Source organism: Rousettus aegyptiacus, unplaced genomic scaffold (genome assembly GCF_014176215.1).
Source record: "Rousettus aegyptiacus isolate mRouAeg1 unplaced genomic scaffold, mRouAeg1.p scaffold_m13_p_12, whole genome shotgun sequence".
Classification (NCBI taxonomy): Eukaryota; Metazoa; Chordata; class Mammalia; order Chiroptera; family Pteropodidae; genus Rousettus; species Rousettus aegyptiacus.
In genome coordinates this window covers 89844575-89868800 of record NW_023416287.1, presented here as the reverse complement: position 1 = coordinate 89868800, position 24226 = coordinate 89844575, and the positions used below count along the sequence as shown (strand labels likewise).

The 24226-nt window shown below is 42.2% G+C and overlaps 1 protein-coding gene across 6 annotated transcripts in view; it reads left to right on the top strand.

Annotated features, from left to right (window-relative positions):
- The window catches only part of RTTN (rotatin), a 100338-nt gene that overhangs the window by 38714 nt on the left and 37398 nt on the right, over positions 1-24226 (top strand). For all 6 annotated transcript variants that reach the window (XM_036230130.1, XM_036230126.1, XM_016132591.2 and 3 more), the window contains 11 exons: positions 368-556; positions 1185-1424; positions 2583-2727; positions 8631-8785; positions 10716-10935; positions 13374-13502; positions 13945-14055; positions 15547-15705; positions 16667-16738; positions 19297-19486; positions 20791-20882. In XM_036230130.1, the coding sequence (XP_036086023.1) occupies positions 368-556; positions 1185-1424; positions 2583-2727; positions 8631-8785; positions 10716-10935; positions 13374-13502; positions 13945-14055; positions 15547-15705; positions 16667-16738; positions 19297-19486; positions 20791-20882 (1702 nt within the window). The remainder of the gene's footprint in view (positions 1-367; positions 557-1184; positions 1425-2582; positions 2728-8630; positions 8786-10715; positions 10936-13373; positions 13503-13944; positions 14056-15546; positions 15706-16666; positions 16739-19296; positions 19487-20790; positions 20883-24226) is intronic.

Here is a 24226-nt window from a genome sequence, read left to right as displayed (position 1 = left end):
CTTTTTTTTCCTTTTTTTCCCCTGGCTTTAACAAAATAGACAGTTAGGTGCTCGTGTTTACATTGTACAATTAATTCAATGAGTTGCTTTCAATAATAGTTGGTATACAATAGTGTATTAGTTTCAGTTATACAGCACAGCGATCAGAGATCTGTATAACTCACACGGTGATCACCCTACCAAGTCTAGTTCCCCTCTTCCCCCTTAAGTATTTGTTACAGCATTGTTAACTATTTTCCTTATAGCACATTTTATGTCTCCGCGTCTATTTCGTAACTGTCCATTTGTGCTTCTGAGCCCTTCGACCTTTTTCGCTGTCCCCCCGAGAACGTGGACGTCTGTGATTATGCGTGTGCTGCCTCTCCAGGTATCACCTGCCAGTGCACGCGGCTGGCCACCATGCCGTGAGTCCGTACGCCACAGTTTTGCCCTTATCTGCCGATTGTTTGGCCTTGAAGCCGGTCTCAGATATGCTGAGAATAGCGTGGAACCTGGCATGGTATCATGGCATCGACAACCTGTTGAAGGAAACGAACCCCGAAACGCAAACCCAAGAGTAAGCCGTTCCGCTCGGTTGGAAACGCATTCACATTTAGCTAGTCAGAACTGATGAGTTAGGTCTTGTTTGTCCTTTAGGTCAAGTAGTTTTCATACTTATTATCATATGATTCTGCTTCCGCACCGAAGATTATAATTTTTACTTTGTTTTAAAGGATACGTGTGTTCATTACTTTTTAAAAACTACCACACAAGGAAATTGAATTAAAAAACAGGCCACCTGTGCTGTCTTCGAGCTTACGCGAAGCTCGGTTAGTTGACAGATGTGGACCGTAGGGAGACTGCTGTGCGTTAGCGTAAGGGGTCGGTGAGGGTGGGTCTGAAGGTCGTCGTCGCTGCGGGGGGACAGTTGTTACTTCTGAACAGCTTCTATTCTAATCTGTCAGCACTTTCTTATTTGAGTGAAAATTACTTCATATTTGCGTAAGCAGGAAAATGTCAATATAAACACTTCAGATGCTAGTGTAAAAGCCTAATGTTGACAGATACACTGAATTTTCTTTTGGCTATGAGTCAACCTTTAATTAAAAGAAAATGAAGGTAAAACAACTTTTGGGAGAGAGCGTATCATAAAACCGAGCTCTTATTTAGGTAGCTTTTTGTCTCTTTCTCTTTTTCTGTTTTAGATTCTTAGACACATTGAGGCTGTCCACAGAGGACACACTTTCTCTGAAGGTGACGCACACCGCCAGCGGGCTGCAGGACTGTCTCCAGGCCGTCGTTCAGGCCGCGGGGCACAGGGAAGTGAGGGCCGCTGTCACGAGGATGAGCTTCTATTTCCTGAACGACAGACTGTCTTCGAAGGGCAGCCCTGGCCCGCGTGGGGTCCCCGCGACGTCCCTGGCATGGCACACCGCGCTCAACAGGTCAGTGGGGGCGCCGGTTGCGTTGCGGCTGGGCTCTCCTCCCGCCTCTGAGAATGCGAGCGTGTGTTCTTCCTGTCGCTCTCGTGAGAGAGGTTTTCACAGAAGGAGAAACCCCAGGCCTTTTGTTAGCCGTGATAACTATCTCACGACAGCAAGAGAGAACGTTTTTCACGTAATCACTGCATTTTGTAAGAAACTATTAATAAGCTTATAACGGTTCTGTAAATATCCTATCATGGAAAATTTTGTTATCTTATAAAGGTAACTGATGAGGGTAAGACGTGACCGAACAGCCTGAGTATTTGTCCTGTCTGTATTGTAAACGCACCAGGACACCCGTGGGGTCACTAACAGGTGTAGCTCACCTGCAGCTGACCATTTGTTTTGTTCTGCTTTTGCAATTTTCCGCCTCGTTCTTCGTCATGCTCTGAATTTCATGGAGCCGATTGCCACGTGGGGGTCCGTCCGTAGCTCTTGGGCGGGCTCTGGCGTGTCAGTTTAACACGTTCACTGGCGGCAGCTGGCCGCCCCGTCGCTCACAGCTGAGGCACCGAGCGGCCCCTGGCCGCACTTTCATGGTTTCGTTTTCATGTAACTAGTGCAAAATATGCAGCTTTCACACTAAACGTAAAGTGTGGAATTTTTCAGAATGCAGGGTTAAATGGTGTTGCGAAAGGCCGACTCCTTTTTTTAGGCTGGTCCTCACAATTCGGATATCTGCCTTGGCTTTTTCAGTGGTTTGCTGGAGTCAGTGCTGCCTTGGGAGAGAGCCGATGCTTACATTTTCAGGATTTTTGCACGTTGGTTTCCACGGAGCCATTTAAAAAAATCATGTAAAGTTACAATTAAATAAATTATATGAAAATGAATGATTCTGCAGAAGTTATCGCTTCCTAATCATCTTGCGCCACTGCTGCGGTCTGCATTCTCAGGGTTATTTACGTCTGTTACGTCTGCGTCGTCGAAGGCTGTGTGCCGCTGGCCCTCTCTCCACGGCTCTGTCGCGGTGGTGGCTCACAGTCGGCCACGGGGGAGGTTTAGACTGTGGAAATTGGCAGACAACAAAGCAGCACCCGACTCCTCAGCTGCTGGTTAAAATATTTATCAACACACCACTTTAAGAGCTAGAAACCGTAATTATCGTGTTCTTTGTTGTAGGTTTTTACAAGTGCTTCCTGCTTGCACTGAAGATGAGAAACTGCTAATAGATATCATACATTTTTTAAATAAATTATTGAAGACACAAAGAAAAGATTCATCAGTAGAACTTCTAAATTGGCTTCTAGAATTACTTCTTAGACATGTAAGTGTTGTTAAGGAATTTGGATTTTGGGTTTGACAAGTGGTTTATTTGAAAATCATTAATACTATATTATTGAAAAGCATAATTTTTAACTGTAGCTCACACTTAGTAACGTACGCCTCGTCTTCTGATAGATGGCTCATAGCAACGTGGCCTTCTCGATGTGATTGAGACTAGGCTTATTAAATTAAAGAGTACAGAATGGTGAGACCTTCTGTTTTGTGGTTAAACAGAATAAGTTAACAAAACCTTCTCCGTGCAAGTTTTCTGCTGCAGCTGTATTTTTAAGTGGGAATCTTGGGGCCCAGGGGTAGCGGGGACTGTAGACAGGAAAGTGGAGAGGCCGGGAGCAAGGGCCGTGGTGACGCCGAGGCTGGAAAGGCCTTGGGTGCGAGTCCACCGTGGCGGTCACCCCCCAGCCCCCACTCTCACCGCTCTAGCTGACCGTGTCCTAAGAGACCTGCCAGCAAGCTAGCTCACTGCCGTCGGTCTGTGCAGCTGTTTTCTGTTTTTCTTTTCTTTTCTCCTCTTGGAAATACTGTGTGAATTTGCTTAACCTAGCAAAGATAAACCTTTGTATACGTAATCATGAGAAAAACACATAAAAATTAGAAAAGAGGGTCTAAATTGATAAAGAAGATAGACCTTGTGAGACAGATATGTTTCATTATATGTTAATGCATGTTAATACATTTGCAAAGCTGATTTAAAAACATGATTTGCTATGAGAGTATGAAGTGCTAATATGGTATAAGTTAGAAATTCTAATTGAGAATTCTTTTTGAAGTGCTCGTAGATTTTTTAAAAATCTCTGTGTCATGTACATAAATGTGTGTATATGAAACTCGTGTAGATGCTTAGTATCGTCTTTGGTATAGGCCGGTGAAAGGAGGGACTGTTCGTCCACAGCCGCCTACGCCTCGCCTGCCACAGTGCCCGGCACACAGACAGCTGCCGAAAACGTTTACGAACCCAACAGGAAACTCACGACGTTAGGGAAGCTGCAGACTTAATTACAAGAACACACATAACCTTAATTTCATAACTTGTTAAAATTTAACAAAAATGGAAACTGTAGACCACATTCATTACATATGCAAGTATACACTTATAGACTCAATTCCTAGGACGGTAATTGCTGAGTCAGTCACGAAACACAAAGATACATGTGTACATGTGTTTGTCTTGAGATTTTTTGTTTCCGTATTTTTATAAGTAAATACCTGAGTGATGTCATCCTTTTCTGCCTGGATGCATTTGCTTTCTTCCCTGTGACTTGTTCTTTGATGCTTTTGCTGGTTGTACACAGTCGGGTGGTTAGTCTTGTGTCTCTTTGTGGTGACAGAGGAATGTGTCAGATTAGAGAGACGAACCCTTTGCCTGTGATCCGAGCCGCAGATGTCTTTTTCTTGTTTGTTTTTTTGTTATTTCGGACTTAATTATCTTATTTGCCTATCTTATGCACTACACTTTTTATTTTTTTTTAAGTTTATCGGGCGCGGTTCAGTGCTCCGTTCAGACGTTGGTCAAACAGAGGAGCCTCCTCTGCGCGTGTGGCATACGGCATCCTGCTTGTCTGTCTCTCGGCCTCATCTCTTACCGCTGCCTTATTTCTTGCCCTACTCTATCTTAATTCAATGCGATCATCAAGCCCACCTGCAGGATACCTTCGTTCACTTTGTGTGTTCCCCAGCCCATTAGAAAGTGGCTTCCGTGAGGACGGGTCGTTCAGTCACCGCCGTATTGTTTTCATGCAGCCAGTCATATTTACGGGTTTCTTTCTTTGTAGGCTCTCAGCTATGTATCTTGTTGGAAAGGTCTTTTCTACTCTGAAGTTTGGGGTGAACACTTCCATGTTTTCTTTCATAACTTTTAAGGTTTTATTTTTGTTTATATCTTCTTTCATCTGGTATCTTTTTGGTGTGGATTATTTTTTTTGGCCAGTTAGCATAGCAATTTTCCCATATCATCTATCTCTGATTTGAGTTGCCACTATTGGAAAAAAAAGGTCGAACTAACACCCTATATATACATGACTCTTTGATCGGACTTTGTATTGAGTTCCTTTGATATGTCCATGTTTTCTGAAGAACTACATTTTAAAATTATTTTAACAAATTTTTCTTTAATACACTTTATTTTCTTTATTTTTTCTGGCCATTTTTACTTCTTTCAGATTAACTTTATTTTAATTTTGTGAAACTTAACGACAGAACAGTTGTCCAGTGGATGGACATTTACATGTGATTTTATTGGCTTCGTATGTATGGCAAGAAACACCTTAAACATAGATAAAAAGACAGATAAAATGAGAAAAATATTTGTAATACACGTGAGAGACAAAATACTAGTTTCCTTAAAGTAGGTTTTTTGAATCTAATAAGATGATTAAACTTCCGAAATACACAGACTCATTTCATTGTTCAGTGAAGTTTGTTCTTCTGTTTCTTTCTCACGAATGATCTCAAAAAGCCATCGTTACTTTGATTTTTCTCTTTTTAATTATTAAAATTAAGGAAGTGTTTGGAAGCAGTTATTTTCTGAACATTTTTAATAAAGCAAAAAAGTAAAGCCTAATGTCATCGCAGTTCTTTTAGCTTTGCGGCATGCTCACATGTTTTAGAAATTGGATTTTAAAATAGTATTAAAAGAATCTCTGTGAAGCTTTTCCTACGAAAGAGTTTTTTGATAACTCAAATCAATTTTTGTTCTATAAATGTTTTATAACTTCATAATCCTTTTACTCATTTTTAAAGAAGAGCAGTCTCCTTCTTAGGTTAGAGTGCTTATATTCGGGGATTATGGTTGCTTTGGGCTGTGAAGTGGCAGATATAGTGCACTTTCGTTTTAGAATCTTTTGAAAAGCTGTGCAATAATTGAACATTTACATATGAAAGATTCTGTACGTAGTATATAATAATAGAATGCTCACTGAATATTAAAATATATTTGCCTAAATTATGTTACTGTAACTAGTTAAAACTTTAAGTGATTATGAAATTTGTATTGTCATGAGTGCTGATGTATATTGATGATTATATAGATGATTGTACTGTAACTTTAATGCAGTTTTAGAAAAGGCTTTTGGTGTAATTAAATTTATTTGACTTTGTAAAGTATCAAGGCTGTGTCTGGAAAGCCTTTACTCTATCTCCTCACTATCATCCCTAGTGTTATGAAAAATAATACTTTGAAGGTGAGCATAGTGGACTTCAGCCTCCGCTCTCAGGAGGGTTTCCTCTCCAAGTGTCATGCAACAAGCGTTAGGTTGTTAAGTGTTTTGTAATGACCAACGTTCAAGATAAAGGAAGCCCGAAAATAGAAAGCCAAATGCCTTTTAAACTTTGTCATTTGAAGCTAGTAAAATAAGTGAGACATGATTTCAGGCGGTCAGTAAAGTAACATTTCCAAGGAGCTGTTTTGAACGTATGTGAAGGAAGTGGCGGCAGAAACTCACAAAAGCAGGCACATGTGAACCCCTGATCAGGCAGGCGAACCTGACAGGAGGCGCAGAGAAGACTCAGGTCGCTTCCTGGGGGAAGGCGTAGGGACCTTCTGTTGTGAAAGTTTTATGTGTTTTATCAAAACGTTCATTGGTTACAAACATTTTAATTCTTGGGCACTTTAGGAATTTCTCGTGCCACTCATCTATAGTGTAGTGCTATTTTGTTAATATATAGAATAACCCGGAGGCAGTGCGTTTGAATACCTTTCTGGCTGGCTTGCACAGGCCCGCGTGTACCAGCGTTTCTGGGGGGTGTCGCGCAGTCCCCAGCTGTCTGCTGCCGATGGACGGGAGATGGGAAAACAGTGGCCGTCATTACAGAAAACGTTGCCTTTCGGGGAAAATAACAGCGCAAGTCGTCGGTTTAAAATTGGGATGGAATATTAACGTCTAAAGACAAAACCTTCCAGTGCGATTAAGCACTTGAGATGAGCAGGCATCAGCGGAGACATCGATTCTGATGTCTTGTACTTGAGGGTTGTTCATCCGTCCCACGTTTTAGAGGCAGTGCTGTCCAGGTCCCCCGAAGCTTACCGTTAACACGTGACTCCAGGATGTGTGATGAAGGGGAAAGGTCACAGCGGTTACAGGCAAAAACAAGTCATTAACAGAATGAGATTCTTGGAGGAAGCTTAATTTTAGATATATACATGCTCTATCAATATATTCACATATGAATCAGTAGTTCCTACTTAATTTTCATCTGAATATCAGAATTAATAATTCCTGGTGGTAAAACTGTATTTTTTCCAGATACGGTTTGCATTAAAAACAGCTCGTTCCTTTTGTCAGTGTTAATGGGAGTTGGAGGGATTGTGGGTGTGAGTCGGCCTTTGGTTACATGAGGCTACGGATGTGAGAGAATACACATTTATTTTTATGATTTTATTAAATGTGTATCTTGATTGTTTATTCACGTATGAAACATGGAAGCTGTAGCTATGTTTAATTGAGCCAAATAAGGCAGTTCTTGCTCAAGATGAAAGGAAAAGCTGGGAATAAAAGCTGCTGAGGTGTCAAACATAGTGAAGTAAGTTAAAAGCGAAACATTAATGCAACTTTCCAGAGGCTCCCAAATAAGTTATGTGTGATTGTGCGTACCTCACCAAAGTCTACTCTACATGTTATGTTGTATGAACAACTTGGAGTTTTCTTCCCTTTTTCTTCATTTCTTTAAAGAGTCGGTGGTTATTTTTGAATCGAGTTCTGTAGGTGAAGGATTTTATAATACAGTAATTACGTTTTGACCTTATCGCTCTGCGCATGTGGTACTGTGCACTATTGACATGACGTAATGCTGAGGACAAAATATTTACTAGCTGTGACGTGAATGCTTCCGAGATCAAATCCTTGCTCAGCTCGTTCTTAAGATGTCAGACAAATTACCTCACCTCTTCGTAAACCTCCATTTGCCCATATGCGAAATGAGAAAATGCAAGTCTTCTGGTTTAATCAAAAAGTTAGATGAACTCTTTTCTTTCTCTTTTTAGCATACTTTTTGGCATAGGAAATATGCTAAAAAGAGAAGATTTACAGATTTACAGATTTAATATTCTCTAAATCAGTTGACCCTCGGGGTTAATGTAAAGTTTTCTATTCTCTGAATATTAAAAATAATCCTATTTCTTCACGTACATTTTAAACAGTGGAAAGCAGGAAACATTTTAGATCGCGTTAGTGTGATCTGTTTACTAGCCGATCGGCTGGGCCCGGCCTCCAGCGGTGAGGACGCCCAGCGCTGGCTTGGGTGCTGTAGGCCGCCTCCGCTTGGCTGCGTGTTTCAGTCCACCTTTTGCAGGGGCGACTTGGCAATGTACATCAAAAGCATTAAACTATTATAATGTTCTGATTCAGTAATTGTGTTGCTTAAAATTCACACATAGAACATAATCAGAATTGAGCACATGCTGCATCTTAGTGAGATTAGAAGTCACTGAAAAAAAGAGTCGCCTTTCATCCGGGGTTCGGGGTGGTAAAACCCCACGGTTGGAAGAAATTCTGATAATAACTTAAAGTAAAAAATGGTTACAAGAGTGGATTTTTTTTACCAGGTGTCGGTTTGTTACGGAATTGTGCTGATGTTTATATCTGTCCTCACAGGCATACAGAGGCGTATGCACGGTATAGCAGGAGCCGCCCTCTCTGCGTGCTGTGATCTGGGCTGGGTCTTGTCTTTCTCATCCCGCTTCTCTGTATTTTCCTCGGTTTTCTGTAACAGACACGCGTTCCTTTTGCTGGGACGACGTGCGAATCACGCTCGGAAGGTCCGCGTCAACGCCGCAGGGGCCCACGCGGCTCGCTCGCGGACGGAGCCTTCGCTATCCCCGAGCGCGACTCGCAAGAGCAGCCTTCGTGGCTTCGTCGGGGAGTAAGCACGTCGTTTCCCTCCGTTTTCCAGAGTCCGAACCCGCTGTTCGACCTGCTGGTTCCGGCCGAGGCGCAGGCACGGGAGGAGGCGGACGACGTCAGCACGGCGGTGCGGCAGCAGCTGCAGAAGGAGCTGGTCGCGCTCTTCAGCACCCTGCTGCTCAGCCTCGCGGCCGTCACCGACAGGTACCCGCGTGGCGCCGGGGCGGGGGCGTCGGGGCGCAGCCGCCTGTTCTTTCGCTGTCCCGACCGCTTCGCTCTTCGTGCGTCCTAACTCGGGGAGGAGACACGCCGCGCTAACCCGCGGCGGTCTGAGCGTGTCCGCGGACTCCGGCGCGGCCCGGCCGCGCGGCCCGCGGAGCCCCCGTTGTCCTCCAGGTCTAGCTCTGCGTCCTCTCTCAGTCCTCCGCCCGTCCGCCCGGGCAGCCACGTCCGTTTCTCTGACCTTACGGCTGTTTTTGCATTAATGATTTTCAAATGTGTATCTGTGGTTCTGACTGTTTTTTTTTAATTTTTAAAATCAGATAACATTTAGTATTTACTTGAACCATTTAAACATGTGCAGTTGATGGCTTTTGGCATAGTCATAATGTTGCACAACTCTCACTGATTCCAGAAGCTCAGCAATTTCCATGTCCAGGGAGCAATGCAGGTGGTCCTTGGACTAGGCTTTGAGAAATGATGGAGGGGCCGTTCTCTAGGTGAGCTTTGACGTTGAGGAGAGGGGTGTGTGAGACACGCGCGTTCATGTGTTGGTCAGGAGCAGGGCAGGTGCTTGTGTGTGCTCGCAGGGTGCCGGTCACGCGCTTGTTACAAGGATAAATCAGTAAGAAAGAGGTGGAGGAGAGAAGAGAGAGGCAGGCAGGTGAGCAGAGGAGGAGGCGGGAAGACGTGGTGAGAAGACGCGGGAGGGGGAGCGGTGCGTGTTGAGGAGAGACAGACGGAATGGGCAGCGCAGCGGACGGCGCGTGGGGTGGAGACGGCCAGGTGGCGTAAGAGAGGCCAGCCGGGAGAGGGACGCCGAGGGACTTCGCTTCCGACGGTTTCGTTTTCCCCTCCGAAGTGGGAGGCAACGTCATTTGCCAGGAGGGGAACTCGATGGCGATGAGACAGGTTGGTCGTGGGGCTGGGGAACGTTTTCAGGGACCAGGAGAGGGGACCGGTCACAGACAGGCCAGAGTCTGACTGAGGTTGCAGGTTAGACCTGGCAGCGCCCGGGCCTGCGCGGGACGCTTTTGCTCATCCTTCTGAAGCGATTTGGGTAAGAGGAGCAGAAAGTGAGGTTGATTTGTGTGTTAATAGGTTACATGTTTAAGAAACAGTAAGAACATTTTTAATGATGTTAGATTACTTTGTTGTTGACCTGTGAGAAACATGAATTTATATATACGTGTGTGTGTGTGTGTATATTTCTAAAAGTTTAAGAGTATCTAATGACAAGTATATAAAAATTGTGACCTTTAAAAATTATACCTATACACTTACAGAGATGGAATATAGTCCACAGTTGTCAATTTTAGTCTAAAGACCTGTAAAACTGAAGAAATTCTAGATTTTATTCAGTGTTTTGTTATACAATGATATTACTTTTTCCAGGAAGTATGTCTTTGGATCTTTGCCTAGCTACATAATTTAGGAGATTTTGTTTTCTAATAGAAAATATCTCTTGATCGTTTTTGTGTGTCAAACTCATTAAAAACTTTTTTTTCTTTTATATTAGCTTTTAGGAAAAAATACATTTTAGCCAATTAAAAATTCAATTTTTTAATGATGCTGAATGATTAAAAGTATATGTTTAGCATGTGCCAGTTAAACTCACTTAAAATATGCAGTTAATTTTCCATTCCAACTTTTCATTTTTATTGGATGGCAATTGCAATATCCATTTGTGTATTTTTCTATGCAATTATTGCTGTTACTTTACATCATATACCTTAGATGATGTTTTAACTATGTTTTTCTTGAAAAGTCTTGTGAAGGGGATATTTTCTGCCATTTCTCCTAGTGCACACTTTTCCGATACAGTCCGCTGTAGCCCCAGTAAGACAGCTGCCCACCCGCAAAGTGCGTCACACTCGTTCTGTGGTTGATTTTCTTCCCTCCTTTACACACACAGGAAATGCTTGGAACTGTTTTACGTCTTCCAAACACAGCTGGCCCTGAAACTGCTCCAGTGTCTGCGAGTCACGGACGCCCCTCACTTCTACGGCCTGCCTTCCCTCGAGAGGACCTTGGGAGGCATGGCTCACCTCACCGCGCTGCCGGGCTGGAGCGCACACTCCCCCCTCACAAGGCCCCTCGAAATTTGTGTGAAGTACTTGTCAGGCCTCCTGGAAGTAAGTTGACATGACCAGTGACATACCGACAGTAATCGAAACCCCCAAATAGTTGTTTACTGTTTATCACTTGCTTCCCGTAGGCCAGGCAAGCGGTAAGTGCATTAATGCGTTACTGTTATTTCCCGTAGATTATTCAGTATGTATGTGACTCATCGTGATGGTTAAATGTTTTACAGATTTTTATTAGCGAATACATAAGATCACTTTTATGAATACACTCCTTTTCAAGAAACATAAACTAAGGCTTACATTTAAGTGTTCTCATTAGGGTGATTTGTTTACTATATTGTTCAGCCTTTTTATTTGTGGAATACACCACATGCGTGAAAAATGCGCGTAACGCAAGCACGTAGCCCGGTCAGTCCTCGCACCGTGGTCGATGCCCACGCGCCCAGCCCCCTCCAGAAGCGAAGCCGCACCCGCGCGCTGGACTGGTCCTCAGCCCGCCGCCCGCCTCCCCCGCTCCTGGCCGGCGGTGGCTGTCCGAGCATGGTCGCCCTTTGTCCGTGGTTTTGCCATTTAAGTCCGCGTCCACGTCCACCGTAACTCCGGACTCGCTTGAGTTCGTAAAGCGCGGGCCCAAGTCCGGCTTCTGTCTTCGGTCTCACTGCTCGTCAGAGCCGCTCGCCCCGCCGCCCGTCGGTGGCCTTCCTCGTTTCCGTGTGGCGGTGGCCGCCGCGGCATCGAGGGACGTGTGGCTCGGCTCTTCCTTCCAGTTAGAGCGACTGGACATTGATCCTATGAACGCTCTCCTCTCGGCGACAGTGAATTTGTGTAATTTTATTTTTAAACTGTTGTCGCTATGTGGAAATACACCCAGCTTTACTTATTAACCACATACCAACGATCCTTGTTCCAAGTTCAATGGAAAGGCTTTGATTTTTCACCTTTCAATATGCTCTTTATGGTAGTTTTTTCCAATTAATTAAAGAAAAGTCAGGTTAAGGAAGTTTTCTTCTAGTCCTATTTTGCTAAGAGTTTTCTTTTAATCACAAATGTATATTGTTTTTTCTATATCTTTTGATAATTATTATTTTTTTCTCCTACATTCCATTCAGGCAATGAATTACATAGATTGATTTTCAAATGTTAACCTTGTATTTCTAGAAAAAATTTCAACTAGGTTGTGATGTGTTATTCTTTTTATAAATTAACAGACTTAGTTTGTTAATATTTTAAGAATTATTCTACCTATTTTCTTATGCAAAAAACGTTTTTGTAATTATTGCATCTGTCTTCTTAGAAAACTGTTGTTGGGTTTTAACATCAAAGTCATTTCACTCTTACATGTACGTAATTTTCTCTTTTTCTATATAGAATTTTTTTCGCCTTTGGAATAGTTTATTTGAATTGGTCTTACCTCCTCCTTTAATATTTAGTAGAATTTGGCTGTGAAGCAATCTGGGCCTTAAGGTTTTTTGGGGGGAAGACTGTAGGACTTGAATTATTACAATCTAGAATTACTCAGATTGCCTATTTTTTTAATGTCAGTCTTAGTACATTATGAATTTCTCCAATTTTATTCAAATCTTGGAATTCACTGCCCTAAAATTACTCATCAGACCATCCCGCTCCACTCGTGGACCTTAAGTGCCCCTCCCCCATCACCGGTTGGGCCCTGGTGGCTGTGATAAGGCTCAAAATGCAAGATTATAAAGAGCTTTATGCACTTGGAGAAGGAGGTTCAGACTGAAAGGTTTCTGTGTCTGAAGGACAGCCTGCTGGTGGGTGGAGAGGGTTTGAAATAAGTCTAAGCAGACATTAATCACCCAGGGGGACCCTAAGCAGGGGAAGGCAAAGCCGGGGGCCTCTTGTTGGTTCTTGGGAGGACGGGGCGGGGGGGTGGGTGGGAGGAGAAATATTTCTTTCGATGTTACTGATGGGAATGTGTCGAATTCTTCAGACACGTGGGAGAGAAAAAGTTATCTACTGATTTAAATAAAGATATACTCAAATATGGAATGGAAATCTAAGATATTGCTCAGAAGTGAGAAAAATGTTAATTTACATTTAAACCATAATTCTAGAAAATCTAGCCTAACCATGGTAGTCAATAGAGTTCTATATAGCTAGTAATTTCTAAATATACTTTTCAACAAGATATTTATAAACTCTTTCACTTAAAGAGTACTAACTATAACATTTGAAGAATATTATGAGCGAATTCTGAATCACAAAAATCTTCTAGAAGGACACTATACATCCTTTGTATAAGTTTCAAAAGGAATATGCTTTAAACTAAGAATTTATGTTTTAATTGTGGTAAAAGCACAAAAAATTTACCCTTTTAACCATTGTTAAATGTATAAACTGAGACTATTATATACCCCGTGTGCGGTTAGGGTTCGGTTCAGACGAGTCAGTGGAAAGCGGCATATTTATCTTCGTTCACCACTCAGCGAAGCATCATTAAATTGTTCACATTTGTTTTTCAGGTCATTACTTCTTTTTATGTGGAACGTGGAGGAAATGCCATGTCCTTCATGGGAAAAGGAGTCACAAAGAGCACAATCCTCTGCTTGCTTCACTTGTCCCACGAGATGGTGGCCCGGGGCCCGAGCTCGGTGAGGGCCTCGCGCGCTGCCCGCCCTCTGCACGGCCGCCAGCAGAGGCTGCGTGCCGCGTGGCGCGCGGTGCCCCGGGGGAAGCGCCTGTCTCGGCCTCTCAGCAGGCCGACGGCTTTTTACCAAGGTGTTTCTTGGAGGCTGTATATTACGCAAATCTGAATTTGGTTTGAAATTTATTCTGATTGAAGTCTGCCTTGTAGACTACATTTTCTTCTGAATCATGGGAAAATAGCTGTTCTGAGGGACAATTGTGATGTTTCACTTCTGAAGAAGCCGAGGTTTTCGTTGCCTCATTTTAGCTCGGTGCTGGATTCTCACCCCGTCTTACGTGCAGTTTTACTCTGTCGAGATGTTTTAAAGTGCAGAGTCTGCTGACACGCCCCGTTCCGGTGGTAGGAACGCGCCTGACGTGCTTGTCCCCACTTCCTTCTGCTTCCAGGAGTGGATGTCGCTTTGGTTCCTGCCTCTGGGGAGTCACGGCGAAGAGCACGGCCCCGCTCAGCACGGGCTGGCGTGGCTGATCCCGCTGTGGGTCGATCGGGACCCAGAGGTCGGTGCGACAAAGATCAAGTTCATTGCGTGTAGATTAAAAAGCAAATGAAACAAAACCTACATGCGTATACGTATGTATGTTTCCAGAATGAGATTATTTTAGTCACTCTGCCGTAAGCTGTATTTACCCCGCCTGAGTCAGCGTGGGCTGCCATCACAGAGCACCATAGATGGGGTGGGGGTGATTCATGAACCTCAAAAATGTATCGTCTCACAGTTCTGGACACTGGACGTCCCAGATCAAGATGTCAGCATGGTCAGCTTCCGGTGAGGGCCTTTCCTGGCTTTCAGACAGCCAGCTTCCCCGTGTTCGCTCAGTGTGCGACCTTCCTCTTTCTGTGAGGTGACCAGTCCTGTCGGATTAGGACCCCAGCTAATGGCCTCGTTTATCTTTCACAACGTCCTTAAAGCCCTCTCTGCAAATGCAGTCACTTTGGGGTGGGGGGACACAGTTCACTTTACAGCAGTCAGACTCAGTGTACAGATCAAAAATAGAAAAAAAAAATGATAAAATCTATCACTTTAAGAAAGGACAGTGAAAAATTACTGGAATAATCCATCCATTTTCAAACAATTCAGCATAGCTATTGAATGACATTTGAGTGTCATTTAAAAGAATAGTACCATTACAGTGCCAAGTTTTGTATTTTTAATGAATTTTCCAGTTTAGCCATTTGTCCATCAAATTTTTTTTTTTATAAACTATTAAGGTGTTATTGACATACAATTATTGAGGTATTTAACATGTACAACTTCATAAGTTTGGAGATAAGTATGTACCCCAAAACCATCATCACAATCAATGCTGTAAACATATCCTTCACCTGCAGAAGCTTCCTCCTGCCTTCATTACTGTTTATTCATTTGTTTGTTTGTTTCTGTTATTAGAACACTTAATATAAGATTCACTCTCAGCAAAATTTTAAGTATATAATGCAATACTGTTAACTGTATATACTATCCATGAATTTCAACATGAAATATGATTTTTAAGAACATAATTCTGAGGATAATGCTAAATGTCTTATAAAAAGATAATGCCATGCCTTCCTTTTGCAAAGAAGTTTAAAAAAAAGTAATACATTTATTTGGAAGAAACACTAAAAAATTAAGGTAGAATAAAATAATAGGTAACCTTTTTAAAAATGAGGCATAAACAGGAATCGGTTCTTAAAAGAGACGTAAGCACTTTCTGCTTTCCATAGAAAAAGGCTTGTGAGCTATAATTTTTATTATAGCTGGTTTTGACTTGTGACATTTCCTTTCATTTAACTTTTTTATTTTCTATGTTATTGCTTTCTTGAATCATGGAATAGGATTTTTATTCACTTGTAAACTTGTAGGACACCGTTTTCTGTGTCTTTTATAGTTCTGAATCATCAAGAAGACGCTGTCATAAAACTGTTATATTTTATGTACCAGAAAAATTAAGAATTTATGTTAGGAAGTCAGGCTCTTTGATTTGATACTTTTTGTTTGGCTTCGCCAGGTGCGGTTCACGTCCCTGGGGTTAGGGGCGGCGCTGACCACCCTGGAGGCTGGCTGCGTGGCCTTGGCCAACAGTTGTCAGAACATTTCTGGTGGGATCTGGGGAACCATGGTGAACATCCTTCTGGACCAGTCGGAATGCAGCATGGTGCGGCGGGAGGTAGGCCTGTCCCTCCCCCTGAGGGGCCCGTGGGGCGGTCCTTAGAAACCCTCCGCTCCGTGCCCCACGTTCTGGATAAGAGGAAGTGTAAACCCTATTCTAACTCTTTCCAAGTAGTTTACAGTTTTCTTTCATTGCCGCTTTTATCAAAGTGGTGAGTGATGCAGATAGTTTTAAAAACGATAATCGCGTTGTGGTTAGAATCACGTAAAGAAAACGGCAGCTCCCGGGCCCTCCGTTAGCCAGCTCCGAGTTCCAAAGCCGAAGGCTGCGTGTGTTTTTTAATGCGACGCTTAAAATCGTAGCGTCTTCCTGATTGACGAGTGTAAAGATTATCTATTTATTGACTTGCAGTAAGATGGTTGAAAGTTCACTCTCTTTGGATCCCGTCCGTTATCGCTGTTACTCTCCCATTGTCTCATAATCTCTCACTAAACAGATAATCAGTGTCCATATTAGTATGGTGATTTAATGTGGCCATCTTCAGGACCTTGGAGGTTAATTAAGTTGGACATTTGTGTTTCGTATTTCTAGTTAGCGAGTCTTTATTGAGAGGAACTTGTATGAGAGAGGAAGGTGGTGAGAAGGTGTGTGTGTGTGTGTGTGTGTGTGTGTGTGTGAGAGAGAGAGAGAGAGAGAGAGAGAGAATGTGAGTGTGTGAGTATGCGTTGTCTAGTGAAAGTATATTTCCTAACTGCTACCAGAACAGTTTATATTTAGGGATTTTTTTTTTTGGAAAAACAATTTCAAAATAAGAAAAAATATATTTCTGATGAAATAATTTCATCTGCTGCTAGATCATCGCCTAACAAGAAGTGCAGTTCGGCCGTTCTCAGAGTGACCTGTCAGCACGGGCGGTTGACCAGCGATATGTTTTTCGTTAATAAATTACGCTATGTTGGTTATTTCAGAGATGACAACAAGATGGCAGCATTGACTTTTTTTCTTCTTCTAATTTCAGGCTGCATTTATTCTTCAGAATCTCCTCGTAATTCCAATGCCTTCGGTAATATTAAAGGATTATACTTGGCAGGTGAGTGACTTTAAACAATTACCAACCTAGTAGATTTTTGTGATTAATTGATGATAAAGCTTCAGCACATATATATTTCATTACTGGTGAAATTTTGTACAAGGCAACAGCATCTAAAAGAAAGTCTAGAAATTTTCTTATGCTTGATCAGATTCATTAGTTACTTGTAGCATTAAAATAATTTTAAACAGAAATGTATTAGCTAATGTGATGTTTACTACATGCCGGATACTCTTCTAGGTGCTTAGCAAGTACTAACTTGTGGAACTGAGATGTGAACCATTGTTATTCTCATCTTATAGACAGGTAAATGTCAGCACAGGTTTGAATAGTTTGCCCCGACTCACAGACCTTTGCTCTGAGCCCAGGTAGTTTCTCTCTCTCACCCATTCACCATGTTGCCTCTCTTTAATAATAATAATAAATGACTTTGTAGTTAAATGTGCATTGATAGTAACATCTTTTTTCCTTTTCTGATGCACAATTAGGGTGATAATTTACCTTTCTTTGGTTCCTACTGGATGAGTTTTTTGTTTCATGTTTTCATATCAAGTCTAGTAGTGCCTAACTTAATAGCCTGCTGCTTTTTAGGTGGCTTGGAGGATAGAAAAGTACTCTCACTGGGGAGATAAGATACCCTCTAAGATACCCTAGCCCAGTACCTGTCCACAGGTCCTTCCCCTACACCTGCATATTTATTCCACTGTTGAATCTCACTCCCCAGGATCCTTGACAAATCGAAGGTTTCTTTTCAACTTTCCATTAGAGTTTGTCTTTGGAGGAGTCGCTGAGTGCATCCACTGCAAGGGGGGCAGCTTTTCAGGCAGTCGCTGGACGCGTGACCCCGAGAGGTTGTGAAGGCCCAGGTCTTATTAAACACTTGGAGAGCTCGCTTTTTCAGAGTTTACAAACCCAGGTTATCTCTGCCAGTTATTGAAGACCCCAGGCCGCTTCCGCATGGCCTCCTCTGACTTGTTTAGTTAGCGTGGCCTTCTCATAATGCTTGCTCATGTATGGTCTATGTTGTAATAAAACCAGGGGAGACAAAACCGGAGGGAATACCCAGGATTAATATTTGTATTAATAGCGTAGTACTTTTTTAATGCCTGTTATCCATTAACTAGATTTTAAAATGTGTTGGTTTTGGCTCAAATACAAATTACCTCTCCTCCCACTGTTGAACCGGTGACACTTGCATACTCTGTGTGTGTGTGTGAGTGAGTGTGTGAGTGTGTGAACACGTGCGAGTTTCTTAAAAACAAGGACATTCTCTTCTAAAATCACCATAATAATGATCAAAATTAGAAAATGATTCAAATTTTTCCCATGGTCCTACTGCTCTCTTTATAGGAGAAGTTTTTAAAAAGCTCCAACAATCAGCGTCTCGGATCCAGTGCGGGAGTGCACGTAGCTTAGAGTTGTCGTAGCTGTTTGGTTTCTTTCATCTCGAGTAATTCCTCAATCCTCAGCATTTATGATCTCAGCATGTTTGAGGCGGGCAGGCTCTTTTGCTTCTGTAAAATTCTTTAGTTCGGTTCGTCCGTTTTCTCGTGATTAGATTGGCTGATAAAGCCACTTACGAGGCTGTGGTTACCCCCCGTTATCTCTGCTTCAAGGACCACGACCCCTGCGGCGTGCAGACGAAGACGTTTCCTGGGAGGGGGGGGTGTAATAAAATTTTATCTGAGTGATTTTTTTCCCCTTAGAGTTTATACTTATTTTTTCTTGCATTGTGAGTCCAAATTGTATCTTAAGCTTTTCTAAGCCCGTAAGCATCCTTTCTCTTGGGTGGAATTTCCTTTCCTAGTAATAATTATCCTTAAAATAAGTGTGTTCCTACCTAAAAACACGTGTGTGAGCGATAAGCTTCATGAGTTCTTGGATATTTGAAATTTATTTAAATTACACTGGATTGATAGCTTGAGCTAGTTGCCAGATATTAAATTGAAATTGTTCAAACTAATTGAGAAGGTGGATGCCAATCTGATTCTTTTTCTCTCTTTATGGCTCATTTTTATTTTACCATATTGTTTTTCTCTTTGATGGCCTAGAATTTGATGATTTTGTGTCTTTTTTCATTTTTTTTTTTTTTTTTTTTGCTTGACATTCATTAAGCTCCTTAATTTAAAAGATGGATTCAGAAGACAGTGGGTTTGTAACACCTTATAGTAAATGGTATGGCCATCAGCTTTGCAGGCCTTCACAGAATGAAGATCAGATTCAAGAGCTCTCGAAGACCTTGTTTTTGACATTTATACAGTTTACATTCCTTCATCTGTTCTTATCGTCTGGTTCTGTGTAGGTTGCACAATATCGCTTTTCTTTTATCTGCGGCGCAAGTATATAGTTTCTTGGTGGAAGCCGCACGGGCGGTCGCTGTTGGTGGCTTAGGGCAGCGAGGCCCGCGGTCAGGTGCCGGCCCGGAGGGGTGAGGCGGGCGGAGGGCGCGGGCATCGGGGCCGCGGAGCTCCGTGCAGGGGGCGTGGGGAGACACGGGTCTGTCTGAAGAGTCGTGTGATCGGTCGCTGTCCTCCCCCTGTCTCCCTCCTTTCCTGTAGGGCCCCTGTGTCCACGACGAGGACTCCGGCATGTCCCTCGTGGGGAAACCGGCCCTTCAGGCTCTTCTGTATCACTGCCATTTTTACACACACTTGAATCAGATGGCGAAACACTGTTACCTGGGACGGTATGCGTTCGATGCGAATTGTTCTGCTCTTCGTGGGACCTCAGAAGGCGGTGACCTAAATGGTAGGTCCATCGCCGTTACATTTCTGTAAGCGCCACATCCGCCTCCAGCCCCGCCGCCCTGAGATCGCCTGTGCCGCGCCGCTCTCCGGCCAGCTCTGTTTGTTCTGCGTGACTGTGTTCACGTCTCACGCATAGTGTTCTGGCTCCTCTTCCCTAAACACCGCCTAAGCACTTCTCTGTTATGAATTCTTCATGGAGACCGTTTTCGAAATCAGATGCATGTTTCATAAGTCATCTCATGCCCTTCAGCAAAGTTCTCTACTCTTTCTCTATCATTGTCTTGAACTTTAGGAAGGTTCTGCCTAGGTGACTGAGAATGAGACTTTTTTTCCTACTAAATTTTCTAATTGTTTTGCGAATGCATTGAAAAGTTGTTTGTATTTGGTATGTACTCATCAAAATATCTTGCTGAAACCTTTTAATTTCATTGTAGATTCTCTCAGATTTCCTAAGTAGATCTTAGCACATATAAATAATAATTCTTATAACAATTTATGGTGATTTAATAATGAAAATAAATTGAAGTTTGAAATTAATTTCTAAATTGAAACAAATCTTGACATACTTTCACACTTATAGAAAAGGTACAAGAATAGTACAAAGATGTCTCAAGTGTTAACAGTTTTACTATATTTGCCCTCCACGCCACGTGTATGTATAGGTGTGCATAAATAAAATTTATTTACATGTACATATATGTGTCTGCATATATTTTTCTGAATCATTTAAGAGTGAATTGCAGACACGAAGATCCTTGACGCTGACATATTTAAGTATAAATTTCTAATTCACTTTTCTGCTCACTTCTTGGAAGAATTAAGAGGAAATGACATTCGATGAAGTTTTTGAACATTCTAAATGTCCCTATTAGGAAAATACCCATTTAATTTTGGGGGTTCCTTTGGCTTTGTGTTACTCAAGGCCTGGCCCTGGAACCACCGGCACTGACATCTGCTGTGAGCTTGGTAGAAATGCACATTTATGGCCCCACCCTGACTCGGGGACATGGCTTTCTTGGAATAGGACCAGGGAACTGCTTTAACCAGCTCTGTGTGATTCGCATGAGCAGTAACGTTTGGGAGCTGGCGCTCTTGATAAACTGTGTTAGATTAAGCTAAAGTGCAGTCACCTAATTATCATTAAATTTCTTTGTGAAACAGGCTTTCTATATAAATTGATTAAGAAAATAAAAATTAGGCAAGCCTCCTAGCTTTTGACTGGTTTCACGTAATGAGTATTTTTTTCTCTTAATTGTCACAGTACCCAGGAGACTCTTCATGTTGACAGTTTTCCCTTCGTCACAGGTTTAGACGACTCATTCAAGTTTTGGAGGGCCCCCTCCAGGACGTCCAGTCAAGATCGAGATCCAAGTTCGCTCTCCACCTTGGAAACAATGGTACTTCCGAAGGGTGCATAAGGGCCTTGATCCGAATCTCTGCAAACGTTTGATGCCGCACAGTGGAGAGAGAAGAGCGGGCGGGAGGCGGGAGGTTTCGAGCGCGCCGCGCGCTCTGCTCCGGTGCTGTCTGCGCGGAGCACGTGCGGGTCGCCGCCCCGGGGGCCCTCCCAGACGCCTTCTCCGCCTCCGTGCGCCTTTTTCGATAGAATCAGAAGTTCAAAACTTTATCAGTTGTGGTAGAGGAAGGCAACAGACCCCATATGATTAATAATGCTTGATTACCCTGAAATTTTGATTAAGGACAAGGCAATTTGGAGAAGGTTGCCCTATTCGAATGACTCCAGTGCTTTTCTACATATTTGCATCAGATGGAAGCTCATCTTGATTATGTGAGATACCTGAAATTTATGTCTGGCTGCTGCCTTTTTAAAATTTTCTTCTCGTTCATAAGTTGCTCCGTTCTAAAAAGTTTGACACACTCTTTCTAAATAATAACCGATGTTAGGTGTCATTTGTTTTACAAGCATAGAAAATCATTTTTCCTCAACTGGAAAACATGTTCAAGTGTGAAGCATTTTTGGAACAATTGCTGTGTCGTAGAATCTATTAGAAAGGCAAAGGCTTGGCACCCTGCTTCCAGGAGCAAAGATAGCAGTGTGAGAATAATAAATAATTACACGGGCGTTAACAAGATTCATTTACTACAGTTTCTCATGAGACTGGTACTTTTGGGTACAATTTTCCGAGTCTCTCTTCCCCTAGATTCAGAAGAGTTTTTGAACATTCTAAGTAAATAGAATGTTTCGTTTTTAGTGCTTAAAATAATTACCCTAGTTCCACTAGATGTCATGCTTTCCCTCCAGGCTAGAAATAGTGTGTATCTTTCTTTGTCTTAGCGAGGGAAATGGTGATACAACTCGGTACAGAAAGCAGTTGTATTAATTGGGTACTGAGTTCCAGAAGGACAGCGTTAATAGGTGCTAAAGGTCATTCCCTTGAGGTCACCTCGTTTGGCTCACCTGGGGACCTCCGTGCGCCCTGCAGCTCTCCGCTTGGAGTAGCTGGTCAGTAATCGCTCTAGTCAACTTGGAGCCCTCTTAGCTGTTTTGTAGATAGCAAGTTATATTCGTCCCACACGAGAAGACCTAAGAATAAAAAGCAAGTCGAACTTTTCCGTTTCTTTATTTTATAACAACATGTAAATATTATAGGTTAGGGTGCTAGATTTTCCAAGAAAAACCTTAGAAATTTTATTTATTGTAATCATTATAAAAATAGAACCACCTCTATTAATGCGAAAGTCTTTAATTTGTGTTAGGATGTCACATATATTTTTAGAAATTTACCAGCGAAGTTTTTTTTAAAAAGAATTCTCATATATAGTCCCTATGTAAGATTTATTTCTTGTCATTTCGCAAATGAAAATTTTATCCGTTAGAACTTACATAGTCAACTCTTTCTTGTTTCGGATTCCAAACAGAATAGTTTTGGCATTGGTGGCTTTCATTCACCAAAGTGGTGACTCGTATTCACAGAAGTAGTCTGATTACATGAGTCCTGCTAATCGTCAGCGTTTTCCTTACTATGCCGGAGATGCTGTATGTCTTTGTCCCAACAAGAGAAAAATCTGGAGAATTTATTTATCATACCAGTATTATTTTAAACCTACACCGTCAGTGTTCAGACCAACCAGACTTACGCAGGTGTAAGAAAATGCTGAAATATCAAAGGGAGGTGTCAGTCGAGTGGATGTAAATCTTGCTAATACCCTTATCTGGTTATTTATATAATTATTTCGTGTATCTCACAGAATTGAGAAAAGGTTCAAGTTGTTGATTGGTTCTTTTTCTATTCTGACTTTCCAAGGAAAGTGCTATCTTTTCGATTCGGGTCATATCATCCGTTGCGGTGGGTCACTATTTGGTGCCATTAATGCCGAGTTGGAGATTTTAATAGTTGGTAGGGCAGGTCAGGCCTTAGTTGTTCTCCTCCTAAAATTACATTTCTAGTTCTCAGAATATCCAGACTAGAAGGTATTTGTGCCTGGTACATACTGATGTGTAGCATAAGCTTTATGACCAAAATTTGGTCTTCTAAAAAATAAATTATAAGAGAACAAAGGAAGAAAATAAGGATCCATACTATGAAATATGACAGAGTGCAAATCTGCTCACGTTTTTAAAACCTGGCAAAATATAAGGTATGAAAAGTTTCTTAGGGATTTTAGATAGAGATTAGCCAAGAGAATGGTCGCTTTTCGGATATGAAGAGGTAAGATATAATAGCTGTAAAGATATAAAGATATTTCAGCAGAGTGAAATGGCATGAAACATTATGACTGACTTTAGAGAAATATGGATGGACACTCATTTGGTGGTAGTTGAAAGTTATTTTATAGAATGGAGCATAGGCCAAGGAGAGTTGCCGCAGGGGTGGGACTAAGATGCTTTTTAGAAGAAAAATAGCTTTGGCGTAAGGGTTGGTGATGGGGCGTGTGCATTTCCAGCGCCCTGACCCCAGGAGCACCTGGGGAGGTGGCAGTTTGCGTGACGGTGGGGAGCGAGGAAGAGGACGACATGCTTTCTTTACATCTCAACTACCTGCGGATCGCGCAGGGTCTAAGAACCTGGGCGTTTCAGCTTAGAGGAAGATGGGGTGAGATTCTAGTTCCTGGGTCAGTAACAGGCCACGGGGCCGCAGTACAGTGAAAACTAACAAGTGGTTTTGTTTTTTTTGGTGTAAAAATTTGATGTTGATTCTGTGTATAAAACAGGAATCGAAGGTTACTGACACCTTTTTTCTAATATAATAATTTTTTATATCTGACATTAGAATGAGTACAATGGCAGATAAAAATAGAATATTCATTCTATTCTATGAGCATAGTATATACTATTTGTAAATAATTATTAAAGATTATTAGAACAGGTAATATGTATTATATATTTTTTCTGTATCTTGCACTCATTTTGGTATGTTTAGAGTTTTCCAAACTAAGTTACTATAGATTTATAACCCTTTAATCTAGTGCAAACATTTAAAGAAACTGACAAAACATTTTGGACTAGATTTCTGCAATTTTATGAAGTGGAAAACTATAACTGAAATAAGTAAAATGGGTTTGGGCCTTATTTTATATTCGTATTGAAATATATTTCCTTAATTTTGGTAAAAATCGATTATCTTACGTGGTGAGGTTTGATGCGTGGAGAGAGCCGTCTTGGTCTTCTGAGCTCGGGTGGCGACACCTGCTGGTTTGCCGTGTGTCGCTGCCCGTGGGGCGAGCGCCACCCGTGGGCCGGCTCGTCAGACCCGCGCGTCTGAGGGCGGCGCCCTCGTGC